The sequence below is a fragment of the Neophocaena asiaeorientalis genome, unplaced genomic scaffold (assembly GCF_003031525.2).
Source record: "Neophocaena asiaeorientalis asiaeorientalis breed wild unplaced genomic scaffold, Neophocaena_asiaeorientalis_V1.1 scaffold197, whole genome shotgun sequence".
Lineage (NCBI taxonomy): Eukaryota > Metazoa > Chordata > Mammalia > Artiodactyla > Phocoenidae > Neophocaena > Neophocaena asiaeorientalis.
Window position 1 is genome coordinate 5,652,337 of NW_020174703.1, and position 18,223 is coordinate 5,670,559.

An 18,223-nucleotide genomic window follows, 5' to 3' on the forward strand; every position below is an offset into this window, starting at 1 on the left:
AGCCAACATTTATAGCCTTCCTCTTCCTTTTTTTTTGCAAGTAAATATCAGGACAAATGTTCAAGATGGGACTAAATAAATGCCAACCCAAACTGTAAACTACTCTGATACTTTGTTCACAGCTATCACAAGTGATGTAAGAAAACTTTAAAGACATTCTCAAAATGGTATCGAATTCCTCAATTCAAAGATCAGAACTCTTTAAGAAAATTAATTTACCTGTCCTCGGTGGTGATAAACATCTGCATTCTGAGGATCAATGTCGGCAGCCATGTTAAAATCCTGAGTAGACAGCAAAGGCTGCTGCTGTTGCATATACATGCTGCCTCTTTTGATGAGAGCATTTGCTCGAAGCTATATACCCCAAATGAGGAAAGATTCATCATTACTACTTTTATTCTAATTTAGTTTTTTTAAAATAACAGCTGTATTGAGATGTAATTCACGTACCATAAAGCTCACCCTTTAAAAGTATATAAGCCAGTCATTCTTAGTATATTCAGAGTTGTGCAACTGTCACCACTAATTCTAGAACGTTTTCACCACTCCCAAAGGAAATCTCATACACATTAGCAGGCACTCCCTATTTCCTGCCTAATTCTCAGTCCCTAGAAACCATCAGTCTTTTTTTCTCTTTCTATGGATTTGTATATTCCAGACATTTCATACAAACTGGAATTGTACATAATGCAGTCTTTTTGTGACTGGCTTCTTACACATAGCATGTTTTCAAGGTTTGTCTATGTTGTAACATGTATCAGTACTTCATTCTTTTCTTTTTTAAAATATCTTTATTGGAGTATAATTGCTTTACAATGGTGTGTTACTTTCTGCTGTAGAACAAAGTGAACCAGCTGTATGTATACATATACCCCCATATCTCCTCCCTCTTGAGCCTCCCTCCCACCCTCCCCACCCCACCCCTCTAGGTCATCACAAAGCACTGGAGCTGATCTCCCTGTGCAGCTTCCCACTAGCCATCCATTTTACATTTGGTGGTGTATATATGTCAGTGCTACTCTCTCACTTCATCCCAGCTCATTCTTTTTTAATGGTTAAATAATATTCCATTGTACAGATATATCACATTTTATTTATCTGTTCCCCAGCTGATGGACATTTGAGTTGCTTCCACTTTTTTTTTTTTTGCGGTACGCGGGCCTCTCACTGTTGTGGCCTCTCCTGTTGCGGAGCACAGACTCCGGACGCGCAGGCTCAGCAGCCATGGCTCACGGGCCCAGCCACTCCGTGGTATGTGGGATCTTCCCGGACCGGGGCACGAACCCATGTCCCCTGCATCGGCAGGCGGACTCTCAACCACTGCGCCACCAGGGAAGCCCAAAAAGGCTTCCACTTTTTGGCTCTTATGAATAATGCTGCTATGAACATTCATGTACAAGTTTTTGTGTTGACATATGAATTCAATTCTCGTGGGTATAGATACCTAGGAGAGGAACTACTGGGTCACATGGTAACTCTATGTTTAACATTTTGAGGAACTTCCCAACCCCAACTAATTTCCAAAGGGATTTTACCATTTTATATTCCTACCAGCAATGTATGAGAGTTCCAACTTCTCCATATCTATACTAATACTTTTAATTGTCCAAATTTCTGATTACAACCATCCTAGTGGGTATAAAGTGATAGCTCGTTGTGATTTTGATTTGCATTTCCCTAAGGGCTAATGATGCTAAGCAGCTTTTCTTGTCCTTATTGGCTATTTGTACATATTCTTTGGGAAAATGTCTATTCAGATCCTTTCCTGGTTTTAAATTAGTCTATCTATTTATTGTTGAGTTGTAAGAAAACTTCTTTAATATATTCTGGATACAAGCCCCTTATCAGATATATGACTTGTGAATATTTTCTCCCATCCTGTGGAATGTGTTTTCCCTTTTTTTGGTCACTTGTGCTTTTGGTGTCATGCCTAAGGAACCACAGCTTAATCTAAAGTATTGAAGAGTTCCTCCTATGTTTTCTTCTAAGAGTTTTATAGTTTTGGCTCTTAACATTCAGGTCTCTGATCCGTTCTGAGCTCATTTTTGTACATGGCATATGACAGGCATCATCACTTGCCATTAAAACAAAAAATCATGATCATGAAATAAGAAATAGGGTTCTTCTCTAAAATTTTTTTCAAGGCAAAAGTACATACAAATGTCTTCCTCAATGAAACAAATAAGAATGCCCTCACAACAATAACAAAAACACATAACAGAACATACTTGTAATCATCAGGAAAATCAGCAGGAAATAAAACTAATTATTATTAGGGTATCTTCAACTTGAAAATCTATTTTGAGAAGGACTTTTAACAAATACTTTTCATTTGGAGATGAATAAAGCCAGAGTTCACTTAATTCAATGAGGAAAAAGAGATGTTAACCATCTAATAAGGAGTACAGTACTTTGGCAGCTAACCGCTATTCTTGTTACACTGAATAGAAGGCTCATATTTGACAGACCCCCCCCACCGAATCTTAATTATAAAACTAACTACATACACACAAGAACGCTTAGAAAATGAAAAGCTGTTCCAACCACACAACTGCAAAAACTTTTGGTATATTTCAGTATATTTCTATATTATATTTTTAGATCTTGTTTTTTCCTCATGTAAATAAAATCTTTCAAAATATATTAAATGTGTTTATTTTTTATTAAATGCATTTTATAACCCTGTACTACATATTGCATGTTATTTACAATACTACCTATAGCACTGCTACATCACCTTTACCCCTACCCAAATATAGTCCAATACAGTAAGCAGAAGCTATACGGGGAAGCTGAAGCTACCACATATTATAGGGGGAAAAAAAAGGTCCTTTCCTAGTTAAAGATATCTATCACTGACATTTATGATTCAGTTTCACTGCACCAACTCAATCATCATTAGGCGTAGTCCCTTCCAAAACAAAAAATAATCTTTTGGAGAATGGCAACTGAAATGCCAAAACTTCGGCAAAACATACCTAAAAGTCTTATTTTTATTTATTATTAATTTTTTCACATGCACACACACGGAGTTTTAAATGTACCTTCACATTAGCTTCTTTCAAGCTGATGACCTTATCTAAATCTGGTTTGGCCGCGTTGGCATTACCAATAAGCAAGTAGAAAGTAGCTCGTAGTAATAATGCTTCTGCCATGTATTTGCCTTGGGCATCTACTTCTTTTGAGCATTCACTTATGATTTTATCATAGTTTTCTTCTTCCATATACTGTTTGGCCTTTAAGTATCCAGAGCTGAAAATAAAATAAGCATAGGAAATTACTATTTATTACTAATAAAATGAACATAAAAAATTACTAAAAAAGCATCAAATGCTAAAACTTGCCACATTTAGTATACCTGAGTTAAACAACTGTCCTCCTCCCCTTAAACAAGATAGCCAGTCAATGTGAGACTGGGTGTGGTGGTGGTATGCGGGGCAGTGTGTGTAACAGATTAGGATTTTTGATGCAGACTGGGATTTTCTTGCTGCCTTGAAGAAAGAGTTTTTTTTTTTTTTTTGCGGTACGCGGGCCTCTCACTGTTGTGGCCTCTCCCGTTGCGGAGCAACAGGCTCCGGACGCGCAGGCTCAGTGGCCATGGCTCACGGGCCCAGCCGCTCCGCGGCATGTGGGATCCTCCCACACCGGGGCACGAACCCGTGTCCCCTGCATCGGCAGGCGGACTCTCAACCACTGCGCCACCAGGGAAGCCCGAAGAAAGAGTTTTAAAAAAGGAAACAACAGAGAAAATGGCAGAAACCTCGGGTTATTGCCCAGGCTTCAACATTTAGACACATGAAAAGATGAGCTAATGACAGACTGATCTGCAACATAGAAAATGATCCTGTCTTATTCACCTTCTTATCTGTGGCACATTGATGGCACGCAACAGTTATTTTATGACTAACAGAAAGAACAGAGAAATAGAAAGTTATCAAGTGAGTTTAGGGTCACAGAGCTCAAGGGAAGAGGTGTGACCTGAGTTGTACTTTGTAAAGATCACTCTGGCTGTGTTGTGGGAAGTGGACTGAAAGGGAGCAAGAACTGGAGGCAGGGAAATATCTATTGATAAAAGGCTCTCATCCAGAAGTTGTGCTGTTTCACCTAAAAGAACAGACCTAGAATGAATAGGTGGAAATATCAAAGAAGCAGACTCTTCCATCAAGTACTTAAAGAAAACACCTTCCCCTACTTTTTAAAAAGCAGTGACCACAATATCATCACTCTTCTAAGATGATGACTTTTATTGAGAAGGCTTGTAGAAGGAATTTTTTGAACTGAAAAGGAATTTATACTATATGTCCTTTAAGGGGCACTGTAAATTACATTTTCTTATTTCATTTGCTACATATTCTGAATAGAGAAAACTGGCAAGTGACTTAAGTTATGTCAGTCAAAGTCTTACAAACTCTGTGCTAACCTTTCCTATAATTACATTCTAATATTCCCTGCACTCTAGTTTTATTCCTCAGGTCACCAGGGTTAAGATAAAATAATTATTAAATCAGATTGGAAGTAGTAACGGTTCCTACTTATTGAGAACCTAAGTGCTAGATACTCACAAACATGACCTCTAAACCTCACAATAAGCCTCAAAGGTAATTATTACTTCCTCATTCAAAAAATGATGAAGCTAAGGCTCAGAGTAAAATAGAATTCAAAAACTTAGGACCAATTCCAATTAGTGTTCTGGTGAGAGATAGCTATGTCCTGCCACCTCTCAAGACAGTTTTTAGAATAATGGTATTAACTTCACTGTAGTTTTTCTGGGATAAGGACTATTTCCTAATCAGAAGAGGCAATTATTGGCATCACCTTAAACATTTACTTCCCATCTACAATCTTCTCAAAGAGATTCCTCACCAACTAACTCAAACTTGAACATCTTGGCACAATTATACATAGTATCCTCCCTTAAAAGGTGGCTAATAATGGTAGAAAAATTGGGAGATACAAATTAAAAGCAATCTTTTTCCTAAACCTTCCAATATGCTATAGATGCAAAATTATGCTTTGCTTTGGGAACAGTATTCCCTTTTCTTCCAAACTCATTAGAAAATGTCATGTTGGTAATAATGTTGTACCTTCTCTTAGAGAGGAGAGCTAGCCTCAACAGCAAGATAAAAGTATTGATAAATATAAATGGATAAGCAGGCTAGATAGCTTATATACTACATTATATCACTTGACCTCCAGTTGTAAACATAGTATCTTATACTTTGGTTTCAGCTCTCGACAGGAGCAAACACAAACCCAAAGAATGGCATTTTCCTAGGCATGCAGAAAAAACCTTGAAGAAAGTCACTCTTTGGGGCACTCCTAAAAATTAAATTATATATTATAAACTTTCTTGCACTAAAACATCTGGATATTGAGCTACACAATCATTTTTTAAGTTAGTGCCCCTGTTCAAATATAATCAACCACTTGATCTCCACTAGGATATCTCTTGAGAATATCATGTAGGACCTCAAAAGCAGGGCAGACTTCTGGCAGTAAAACCTTGAGTCACCAGAGAGGTAACTCTTAGGGTGTAATAGACATGTGTGAGAAGAGAAGTATTTTTATTATTATAATATTATTATATATTACAATTTTGTTATATTTATATCTATTTATAAACAGATCTTTTGGAGATGACTCAGAGTTCCACTTTGGCTCTATGGCAGCAAAAAACCCCACAACCACGCCCCCGCCAAAAAAAACACAGAACATTAAGCAGATACTATACTCGAGACACTTACTTTTCTTTTACTTCTAAAGCCTCCCCTTCCTTGTCTTTATCTTCGTCAGACTTCTCTCCTTTAAGCATTGGCTGAGAAATTATATCATCCGTGAAAGAACTGAAGTAAGATTTGATAAACTGTGGAGATGGCATCAGAGGTTCACGATTCTGAAATTTAATCATATTTATACACATCAAAATAGAAAACACTAACCAAAGAAGCAGATGCCTTTGTAGAATACTGAGAACCACTGTCGTAAAAACTGGCGTCTCATTTTCAGATAACTGAAGAATATCAGGCTCCAAACCGTAGTGCAATAGACAGTGGAATTGGTAATGCGGCCAGTCCCAGCTGTTCAAAGTAGGTTTTAAATGAGAACCTTTCCTCTCTCCAAAGATGTAAAATGTCAAGAACTCTTAGAACCACTCACTAAAAGAAGGTGAAATCTGGAACAAAGGAGGTAAATAACTGCTGAGTTAAAATTATCTCCTTCTGAGTTAAAATTATCTTCCTGTCCTAGAAGATTAATATCTCAATTTACTACTCAGGACCATGTCTTACACAGGTGCTAAAATGTTAAGTCCATCTACCATGGGCTTTCATTTGTCCCCTACTTATTCTGCATCTGAAGATCTCCATTGGAGTAAGTGCCACTGAAAGCCAGAATGAAATCTCATTTCCTCTTTTAATTATTACTTTTTCCCATGGCAACCTGATTCATAATCATAGAAGTATTTTGTTTCTCCTTACTATACTTAAGATGATAAAGTTTTAAAGGAAGAAGGAAAAGGGACTAATGTCACCAAAGGGCTCTCATAACATATTTCGGATCCTTTGCAAAATTCAACCCAAAGACTTTAGAGTGGAAATATGGTATTCTAAATTGTATGTATAACAAATACCATTTCTAATATTTTGGTAGATTTAATGTCTTTGTATTTGAAGGAGGGGAAAAAAATGAATCTGGCTTTGTAAGTATATGATCTAATCTAGGATAGATGAGAGTGGGGTAAATAAGAAAACTGAATAGAAAAATCTAAGGAATTCACACTCTTTTTTTGGTGCTCTCTCTGGGGAGAGACTCAGTGTGTCTTTTTTTTTTTAAATGGTACAGTTACTTTTAAAATTTTATTTATTTATTTATTTATTTACTTTTGACTCTGTTGGGTCTTCGTTTCTGTGCGAGGGCTTTCTCTAGCTGTGGCAAGCGGGGGCCACTCTTCATCGCAGTGCGCGGGCCTCTCACTATCGCGGCCTCTCTTGTTGCGGAGCACAGGCTCCAGACACGCAGGCTCAGTAGTTGTGGCTCATGGGCCTACTTGCTCTGCGGCATGTGGGATCTTCCCAGACCAGGGCTTGAACCCATGTCCCCTGCCTTAGCAGACAGATTCTCAACCACTGCAACACCAGGGAAGCCCCAGTGTGTCTTAATTACCATTTTAAATCAAATGGTCACCACCAAGTGATAAATACACCTAACTTAAGTATTTCACTGAAGACCCTGTGTTGGAATATATAAGTGGCAATCATCTACCACTTCAGGGAAAAAGCTTAAATAGAAATTTAAATAGCCCTTACTGAAGTTGAATAAATTATTAATGTCTTGTAGTTTCCTATTTCAGCTTAGAAATGAAGCTACCACTTCCCTGTCTTTCAGAGTTACAAATTTAAAATGAGAACAATATTTTATAAGTAATGGCCTTAAGTATCAAAGGAACAAGATATAAATTCTAGCTCTGCCACTTATTAGCTACGTGACCTTACACATGTCATTCTCAGTTTTCTCATCTCTAAAATAGCAATAAAAATACTCTCCTTATTTATCTTATAGGGTTATTGTAAAAATAAAAATAATAAAATGAAAAGTATTTTGCAAAGTGGAATTTACAAAGTGGACTACAAACAGGTTAGAAAATATATGTGGAAACTAATTTGGAACCTATATAAATGTAGGTTATCATATTTTCTTACTACTCTGCAGTCCAACCAGTATAATTACTCAACAATAGCATTATACTCAAGGAAACGAGGTTCCTTCAAAGTTCAATTTGTGAGACTCTAACATGGTATTTTGCAAAATATTTTGAGGAGCACCAGTTCTAGTTCCTCAAAACAGCATGTTCTACCAGATGCTGAAGGGAAGGAAATAAGTTCCAGAGTTTAAAGAGACTGAGAACCAGTATAGCTGTATTTGGAGATTCACAACACATACTAGCACAAGAAAGTCCTGCAGTGAAGAAACCTGTTTTACTCAGCTAATATTCAGAGATGTAAAGTTAAAAATACAGAGAGATTATTAAATCAACTTAAGAGAAAAGCAAGTTATTATTAAAGAAAAAAGAAACAACTGCCTCGATATTATGAAATTTAGCAGAAAACCTCTACCGATGTTTAGTAATACCTGTGGTACTCCCACAGCCCTCTACTTATATCCCTCCATGACACTTTACCAATATCATGCCTTTTATACTTATTAATGGTCCCTCTCATTAAGGACTTTGTAAGGGCAAGGACCATGTCTTTGTACCTACCCTCCTAAAATGCCCATTATGGACCTCTGTTCAATAAATATTTCTTGAATTAAACCATCTACTAACTGTGTAAAACCAATGCCAATTTATACAGCATATCTTTAAAAACTTTAAAGAGTACAAGTTGGCAATTTTTTTCTGTAAAAGGCCGGATAGTAAATATTTTAGGCTTTATGTGCCATACAGTCTCTGTCACAACCACTCAACTCTGCTGTTGTAGCTTAAAAGCATCTAAAACAATGTGTGAGTGGCTGAGTTCCAATAAAACACTATTGGCACATTATTTATAAAAACAGGTGGCAGGCTGGATTTGGCCTGTAGGCCATTGTTTGGCAACTTCTAATATACATGAATTCTTTCAATATCCTCCAGGTGCAATACTGGACATAGTTTACATTCTTATTTTTAAAAAGTAAGCCACAAAAGCCCAAGATTACAGGAAAAAGAAATATAATCCGGATCTAATTTCAGTTGTAACCATCACACCCAAGTTTAAGCAGTATAAATTAGAAATGACCCTTCACAATGTATACTCCCTCTATTAACCAATTCAGATTAACTTACCTTATATTTTTCTTTGGCTTTCTCTTTTCCAAGAAGTTTAAGAACTTTATCAGCTAACAGCATGCTTTGCTGATTTTGGAACCCTTCTAATATACACACAGCAGTGACATCTAGAAATGATGCAGAAAACAAGAGTAAGTATGAAATTATCACAAAGATGATTAGCAGCATCAAATGGATTCAATGTTACCACAGAAAGCCAAACTACATGCATAGCTTTATGTGGCTATCATTTCCAATAAACTGATTCTTAACACTTTAGTTTTACATACTGTACGACCAAACTCAAAGCTCAGAAAGTCACTCTACTTCTCTAGAATTCACTTTCCTCACCTGTGAAATGAAAGGGACCATACTACACCATTTGTGATGTTTCTCATCACTCCAACATTGTACATAGCAAATAAAACAAGTAATCCAGGAATATTCTTTTCTGGCCGGTTAAGTATATGCCAAATCAACATAATGTGGCTCTCTCATGTCTGGTCTTTTTATAGGCCTCAGGGTTACTCCTCGTCTCCAAAGCCATCTTGCCACAGAGCTCTCAATTAAATCTGCTTCAAAATACCATTTTAACCTGGCTATGCTAGAGCTCAACACACAGTGGTCTGAAATTCAGAAGATCAATGTTTCCTTAACCTCTCAACTTTTCATTCAAAGTAGTGAACAATGGCTGTCTCTCTCTTTTTGAACTCAATTTCTCACAATTCCAAATCCTTGCTCCTCCAAACAAGTCAATCTGCTGTATGTTCCCCTGATAATCTGGCTAGTGTCAATGTCAATGTCTTTTCCCCATCCCATTTCTCCATCTAAAATCCATTTAAACTCCTCTCTACAATTATCGCTTAATAACTTCAAAGTCTGGTTCAAAACTCAGAAGTCTCTTTTCCAAAGCAACACTCCTTCTACCCACCATCAAAGTACATGATACCACAAAACCTCAAGTTTTTCTAAAATGTTCTCTAAACCACTCTCAATTGGTAATCCTGATTAAAAAAATAAATAAATAAAACAGCTTTTCCCTTTTAAATAATGTTATTTTAAAAAAAAGTATGGCTAAATTTCTGATTATTGATGCTTTTAAAGCAGATTTAAGTATGTAGTGGAAAGTACTTTTCGACTGCAGAAATTGCATTTTGGTTTAGCTCTACATCACCCAGAAGAATGTACTTTATAGGCCAGTGGCGGATACCCTAATTTGAAGTTTTGGCAACAGAAATGGCCAATTAGAGGCCAAAAAATATTTATAATATTTACTGAGAATAGCAAATTCACTTGATGCTTTGTATCAATTACATAATTTCTAACTGAGTATAAGATAATGTCTGAAAATTGCAAGGGCAAAAAACAAATGTTTTCTTTTTTTTTTTTTTTTTTTTACGCGGGCCTCTCCCTGTTGTGGCCTATCCCGTTGCGGAGCACAGGCTCCAGACGATCACTTGATGCTTTGTATCAATTACATAATTTCTAACTGAGTATAAGATAATGTCTGAAAATTGCAAGGGCAAAAAACAAATGTTTTCTTTTTTTTTTTTTTTTTCTGTACGCGGGCCTCTCACTGTTGTGGCCTCTCCCGTTGCGGAGCACAGGCTCCGGACGCGCAGGCTCAGCAGCCATGGCTCATGTGCCCAGCCGCTTTGCGGCATATGGGATCTTCCCGGAACGGGGCACGAACCTGTGTCCCCTGCATCGGCAGACGGACTCTCAACCACTGCGCCACCAGGGAAGCCCCAAATGTTTTCTTTAATGATTCATCTCAAAATTATTTCATATTTATATAGGATATTAACTGAAAAATACGTAGAATCTTAGAAACACTATCGCTCACTAAAACCTCTCTTCTGATTTCTTATTCATGAAATTACACTGATGCTCATTAATTGCCAAGTTTAAAATGTGTGGTATATAAACTCTAAATCATTTAATTTACCATAGTGGGGAACCGAGACAGTACTCAAGTATCTGCAATCTCAATTTAAGCTAGAAAACAAAGTCTCAATTGGGGAAGAGTAAAACTTTTAAACACAATTAATTTCTCTACTCATAGGCAGAGTTTCATATAAATTTACCAATGACTATGAAGCCTTTAGTAATTTTCATACATAAACACAAAAATACCCTCACCTTCTAAACATTCCTTCTTATTGTCTAGCTTCTCGTGGGCTTTTGCACGTCTAAAGAGAGCTTTCACATATTTGGGATTAAGTTCAACAGCCTTTGTACAATCTTGTGCCACCTCTTTCCATTTTTGCTGTAATGAAAGTATTAAAAAAAAGTCACACTAAAGGAAGCACTGTTTGACAGAAATCAGTTTTCTAAACTCAGTAGGCCAAGTATTAAGAATCCCACAACAGAAAAAATATTCCCAATTCATACAAAGAGTTAATATCCACAATACATTATAACAGCTCATATAAATAACTGTAATAAAGATTAGCAACCTAATTTTAAAAAATAGGTAAAAGACATATTTAAGCCATCTTTCTACCACCAAATCTACAACCTACCTGCATCTATGTGATCATACCATCTCCTCCTTCCCTCCTGTTAAAACTGAGGAAACACCCCTCTTCACCAAAGGCCAACCTTCCACTTGTGGTATGGATCCACATTCTCCCCACTTCAAGGACTTCACTGTTAGCTATCCTGCCTCTGCATCAATCTGCTTCTCTACTGAATCATTCCTATTAGCATAAAAACACTTGATTTAGTATTTTCTACCTTTTAAAAACGTTCCTTTGATTCTGTAATTCCCTGCAGTTATTACCCCATTTCTTAGCTCCTGTTTATTGCCAAACCTCCAAGGAGTCGCCACTCTACTTGATTTCCATTTACCTCACCGGCTGCTCCTTCCCAATTTCTGTAGCTGACTTCTCCTCCTCTATCTGATTTTTACATGCTGGAATGCTCAAGGACTCATCCCTTCTCTCTCTTAGGTGATCACATCTATTGTCCTCGTAGTATATAACATCTAAAATTAGATGACTCCAAACTTTATCTCTTTAACCCAAACCACGCTCCTAAAACAGAGACATTTCTCAATTCAACTGTCAGCTGACTCACTCCTTCCTCACTCCACTATTATTAAAACTCCTGCTTCTCTTCACGCTTCACATCCAATACAACAGCAAATTCTGTTGGTCTTCAGCTTTCCTTCATGTCTCACTTAGGCAACTACAACAACATCCTTCCTTAGTCTCCCTGCCTCCACTCTTGCCTCCCTCCAATATATTCTTGACAGAACAGTGAGAACAATTTTAGACGATGTTCCTGCCCTATTTAAAACCCTTAAATATTTCCCATTACACTCAGAATCAAATCCAACCTTCTTACCATTGCAAGGCTTTGCCTGATCTGGCCTCTGCTACCTTTCCAGTTTCATCTCTCTATACCCCAGGATCCTTTATACATACTTCTTTAATCATGGCAAACTCCTGCCTACCTCAGAGCAATTACATACACTGTTCGTCCATTTGTAACACTCTATTCTGCACTGTTTTATGCACCAACCCCACTCATTCGTCTATTATAGAATCAAAGCATTTATCAAAATGTCATTTAAGTTGTTTTGCGATCCTCGAGTTCTATGCATAATTGTTTGCTTTTATAGACCCAGCTCCTACTACAGTAACCTTTCATATACAAAACAGTCAATAAAATTTCGTTGAACAAAAAATGCAGAGAATATAAATGCCGAATAAACATAGAAAAAGATTGTCCACTTCACCAACATCTCAAAAATTGCAAATTAAAACAATGAGAGAGAATTTTTCTCCTACCAGAGTGGCAAATATTATTAAGACTGATAATACACATAGTCAGTGAGATACTGGAAAACAAACATGTTCATATATTATTATAATAGGTATTGATACTATCTTATTTCCATTTCTAGAATTTTATTCCCCCAAAAGTATGCAAAAAAATACTTACAAAAATATTTACTGCAACACTGAATGCGATAGGGAAAATAGGAAGCGATTCAAATGTTCATCAACAGGGAGATGTTTTCCACTATATAACCATGTAACAGCTACTACATATAGCCTTTAAAAAGAATGAAATAGATCTGTGTGTGCTATGAGAAGCTGTACAAGATACAGTGGCAACTGAAAAATTATGTTGCAAACAATGTACAGGAATTCATCTTTTGGTCTTTTTCCCCCCACATATGCTACTATTACATATATGGGGACAAAAGTTGAAGAAATAAACTGTTGAGGAGGATGGGGTCACCAGAAACTTTAACTTTCTGTTTTATCTAATTTCATAAAATCTGATATATACAACTTTGGATTGTGTGTGTTATGAGCAAAACTAAAATTTGTTCTTTTATTTTTTTATGAGTCCCTAAAGGTAATTTACTGGTTTTAAAACTACTTTCATACAGAATAGACATTCAGAACTATTTTCTGAACTGTGTTTGGACAATTCCATATAATGCTTTGCATAAGAGGGGTATCAAATCATCAAAATGGACTTTCAGGACAAAACCCAACCAACCACGGACCCAAGGCAGGCCCCCAATCAGTATTTTCTCCTGATACTGGTGTGAAAAAGACAGCTTAACCTTAATATTCCAAAGATTCTTTACTTTTTATTTTCCTTCTTGGGACTCTTGAAGCCTTGTGCCTCAGTGTCTCCAGAGTCTTCCCTCTCTCTTGGCCAGCAGCCGCTGTCCTCCCCACTCTGCAAGGTGTCTATCTTTCTGCTTTCGACTTTTTTGCAAGTCTGCCATGAAGTCTATGCTCCGCTTCAGGCTCTGAATTCTCTCCTGGCTAAGAATTTTCATCCCTGAGTGCAACAGCTTCTTTGCAGCTTTATAATAAATGGTCTCTGGTTTGTTGTAAATCATAGCATTAGTACACATTAGTTTGAAGTTATCCTTTAGTTCTTCTATGGACTGGTAATCATTGTTCTTGATCTTTTCTTTCATGGTACTAAAATCCATTGGGTGTTTAATGATCATGGAGTAGCCGGGAGCAATAAAATCAGTCACAGGAAATGAAAAGAAAGCACTTGGGTCTTTCCTCTGCAGTCGTCTCATCAGTTGACTCAAAGCTTCTTGAAGGGGTGTCTGTTCTACTTCTTCTTGTTTGGCTAAAGGGCTTGCAAGAGGCTTCTCAGGAGGCAAGTCTAATCCTACAGGGGCCTGACACTGGAGGTCTTTTTCTGCCTCATTGTCCACGCGGTCACGATCTCGCTTCTTTTTATCTTCCTTTATTCATCTCCGTTTTCTCCCCTTTTCCTCCCCTGGAACCTGCTTCTCTCCTTTCTTTCTCTTTTTCCGCTTTCGGTCCTTGTGTTTGTCATGATCGTTTTTGTCTTCTAAGAGGCTGGAGTCATGCCTGGAGCTGCCCGTGGAGAGCTCGGTGACTTCGTTCCCTCCCACTCTGAGGACAAGCTTCAAGGGCTTCTCTACATACTCCTCGTAGAGGTGTTTGTCCGACTTGTGCTTATGCTTCTTGCCCATGTCCGACCGGGCCCCGGTGCCCCCCCCCCGCGCCAGGCCCAGGCCGTGCGCCGCCGCTTCCGGTCCGGGCCAGGCGAGCGGAGGGTGGGAGCGGGGCCCACGAGACCCTGTGCCTCGGGGCAGGGGTACGGTGCGCGCCGAATGGCGCGAGGCCTCTCACGAAGAGCTAAAATTTGTTCTTAAAAATCTATGTAATTAAAGGATATAAAAACCAAACAAAAATCCTGTAATTTCAAAACAACTTCTAAAAGTTTATTAGATTTGAGTGGCATTAACTGAAACATTATGCAAATAAAGAGAAACAAAACAAACAGAAAAACCAACCTAGGATACATACCAACTGCTCAAAGGCAGCAGCTCTGTTTTGATAAAACGTGGAAAGGTCAACATTCTTCTCTGTAGGGCACAAACTGATGGCCTCGGTATAGCACTGAATAGCCTGTTCATATTTTCCTGCTTTAAAATATTTGTTGCCTTTGTTCTTGGCTGCTTGGGCTCTATCAAGAGAGTTCTGAAATATGAGGAAACAATCATGAAAAAGTTATCAATACTCAGTAATAGACTTGGATCACAGTGATTAAATGACAACACCGAAGAAAACATGGGAGGGCAGAATGGCTGTTCACAATGCAAGTCACTCATATAAATATCGTCACGGGATAGAGTCTTAGTAACAGGATTGCTTAGCCAAAAGGTTTACATATTTTTAACTTGAAAAACAGACTTCTCCCAAGAAAAGGCTGTAGTGCTTGAAAGTACCACTTTTCTGCCATTCCTGCCAGCAAGAGATGATAGCTGTGTTTTATTTTTGCCAGTCTAATGAGTATAAAAAAGTGGTTCTCAATCAGGGATGATTTTCCCTCTAGGGTACCTTTCACAACGTCTGGAGACATTCTGATTATCACAGCTAGGGGTCAGGAGGAGGCGCGACTGGTATCTAGTAGGTAGAAACCAGGAATGCTGCTAACATTCTACAATGCACAGGACAACACCCTCACACCACCACCTTGATCCAAAATGTCAACAGTGCCTAGGTTGAAAAACCCCAGTGTAACATAATTCTAGTTCACATATTATTGTAATTCACATTTTCTCACTATCAGTGAATTTGAAAATCTGTTCATGTTTGTTTATTGGCCACTGGACTTTTTCATTCTGAAAACCACTTATTCACACATATTGCTGTTTTTCTATTAGGCTGTTTGTCAACAGTGTAGAAGAGATACTAGAAACACTTTGCCATCTTCATTACAATTGTTATACCAAATCTATAGTTTGCGAATCAAATACATTTGGGGGACTCCTATCTTTGTCTCAGAATCTGCTTCCTTGAGGAGCCATCTCACATACTTCATAATTTGGTAGTTAATACCCACTGAGGACAGTTGCAAAAGCTTCAGTTAACGTTTGGGAAGCATCTTTGTAGACAAATCCAGTTGTCTAGGTCCAGCTACTAGGTCCAAGAGCTTCATGGCACATCTTCACCCCAAACTTTATTGTTTGTCAACATCATTCAATTTTAACAAATATGTGATTATGAAAGAACCCGTGTTATCTCCAACAGGTAAGCATTGACAAAGCAAAAGCAGAAGTAGCTACCCCCACAACTAACTTACAGGGAAGGCTATGTTGCTTGGGGCCCAGGGCATCTCAGTCACAAAGAGACGATGGGATAGCAACCTTCTGTATCTGCTCTTTTCTCCCTTCCTCTTGCTTCATTCTTCTTTGCTACCTTTTCCCCTCCATTTACCTTTTGTTTCCCTTCTCCTTTAGTCTGAATGTAGCTATAATTTTTTGTTTTTCTTGTTTTTTGTTTTTTTTATAGTGTGCAAAGAAGGATGTGTAGGAAACTTTAGGTTCAGAATATAAAACAGCTAGTTTAAGCTAGCTAGTGTCAAGAAGAAACATGCTCATTTTAAAATAAGATGTGGGAGGATGAAAGGAGCCAACTAGAACATAGAGTAACAGATAAATATGAAATCTTCCACTTGTAAATAGCCTAATCACCTTCCAAAAACTTTGACAGTAAAAATCCTCAGCACAAAACATTCATACTAGAAGACAACTAGGACTCTCTTATGTAGTTGTGGATTCTAGTTGCTGGAAAACTGCACTTGAAGCAACCTCATCAGTCCTCCCACTCCACTAAGAGAAAGAGAAGTCAGACTGGAGTAGGGCTGTATCATTCAGAAGGAGTGAGGATCCCCTCCACCCAGGAGACAAGTGACAAGCATACTTTGCCTATCTTCCAAGAGACCATACTGTCAAGACCATACTGTCAAGGGGCTAACATAAAGGAAAATTAATATCATAAAAGAGAGGCACCTGATTCAAATAAAAAACTAGTATTTGAGAAAGCGGGATAAACAAAGCAAACAGAAAATTTAACATGAGAGGAATGAGAGGTTATCACAGACATTTTTTAAAAGGCTGCTTCTAAAGAACACCAATTAGACATCTTGAAAATTAAAAAGGATTATTACAATAAACTCAATGGATGGATTGTATATTAGAATGGGCATAACAGAGGAGCAAATTAACAAGTAGAAGGCAGAGCCAAGGAAATCTGCCAGAATGCAACAAGAACAGAGGACAGGGAGGTGAGAAATTTGGAGGAAAAGTTAGATGATACAGAGTATAAATACCAAAGTTCCAATATCTATCTATCTGAATTTTAGAAGGAAAGGCATAAAAAGGAGTGTTTTAAGAAAATATTAGAAAAATTTCTGGAGTTGAAAAATAAAGACACACATTTTTAGACATATCATGGTGAAATCTCACAGTAAAATTCCTTAAAGTTGTTAGGTGGAAAAACCCAGATTACCTACAAAGAAAAAAAGAACCAAACTGGGGTCATAGTGTCACCAATGTTAGGTATTTAAAAACAATGAAGCAACAACTTTAAAGTCCTGAAGAAACATTATCTTGAACTTAAAATCTTATGCCTAGCTAAATTAGCATTTAAGGTTGAACACAAGAACAGAAACAGAGGTGTACAACTTTCTTACCACTAAAAATAAACCCCAAAGCAGTGGAGATTAATAAAACAAAAAGCAGGAAGGAGAGGGTAAAGGAAGAAACAAAAAAGCGGAGTACACATGGCAGGAATCATTAAACATGTCAATAATAACAATAAATGTGAATAGCTTAAATCTCCCTATTATAAATAAACTATCTACCTACCTACCTACCTATTTATTTATTATTTTTGGCTGCATTGGGTCTTTGTTGCTGCGCGCAGGCTTTTCTCTGGTTGCGGCGAGCAGGGGCTAGTCTTCGCTGCCGTGCATGGGCCTCTCACTGCAGTTGCTTCTCTTGTTGCAGAGCATGGGCTCTAGGCACGCGGGCTCAGGAGTTGTGGCTCGCGGGCTTAGTTGCTCCGCAGCATATGGGATCTTCCCAGACCAGGGCTCGAACCCATGTCCCCTACATTGGCAGGCGGATTCTCAACCATTGAGCCACCAGGGAAGCCCAAATTATTTAAAATAAAAAATAACCACATGCTACCTATAAGGCATGACCTAAAACAAAATGACAGGTCAAAAAAGAATGTAAAAGTTACAGAATGTAAAAAAGAATGTAAAAACGTTACAGAATGCAAATACTTGCAAAAAAGAAGGCAGTATGAGACAAAATACCATTCACATGCCTCAGATGGAGCACTTCTGTGGGCAATTTTATTGATAAAAGATACAAACTGCCAAGAAAACATCATTACCACAAACCTCTGTATGCCTAATAAAACTTCAAAATAGGGAAACAATTACTTTTGATGTTAAATACAAAAACAAGAAAAACATTTCAATTTCTTGTAAAAAGTTTACAATGTTTCTAAGTCATTGAGAACATAGCTAATACACAATCTAATAAGCTAGGGACTGCTGATAGAGAAAATAATGTATCAAATGCCTGTGAGAAGTATGTTCGGC

The 18,223-nt window shown here is 37.7% G+C and overlaps 1 protein-coding gene across 1 annotated transcript in view; it reads right to left on the reverse strand.

The window, feature by feature from the left end:
- Positions 1-18,223, reverse strand: part of TOMM70 (translocase of outer mitochondrial membrane 70) — a 50,790-nt gene that overhangs the window by 20,742 nt on the left and 11,825 nt on the right. Inside the window, exons 2-7 of the mRNA XM_024759230.1 lie at positions 14,632-14,805; positions 10,946-11,072; positions 8,822-8,931; positions 5,745-5,893; positions 3,045-3,252; positions 220-354 (exon numbers count right to left, since the gene is read on the reverse strand). Of these exons, the coding sequence (XP_024614998.1) occupies positions 220-354; positions 3,045-3,252; positions 5,745-5,893; positions 8,822-8,931; positions 10,946-11,072; positions 14,632-14,805 (903 nt within the window). The remainder of the gene's footprint in view (positions 1-219; positions 355-3,044; positions 3,253-5,744; positions 5,894-8,821; positions 8,932-10,945; positions 11,073-14,631; positions 14,806-18,223) is intronic.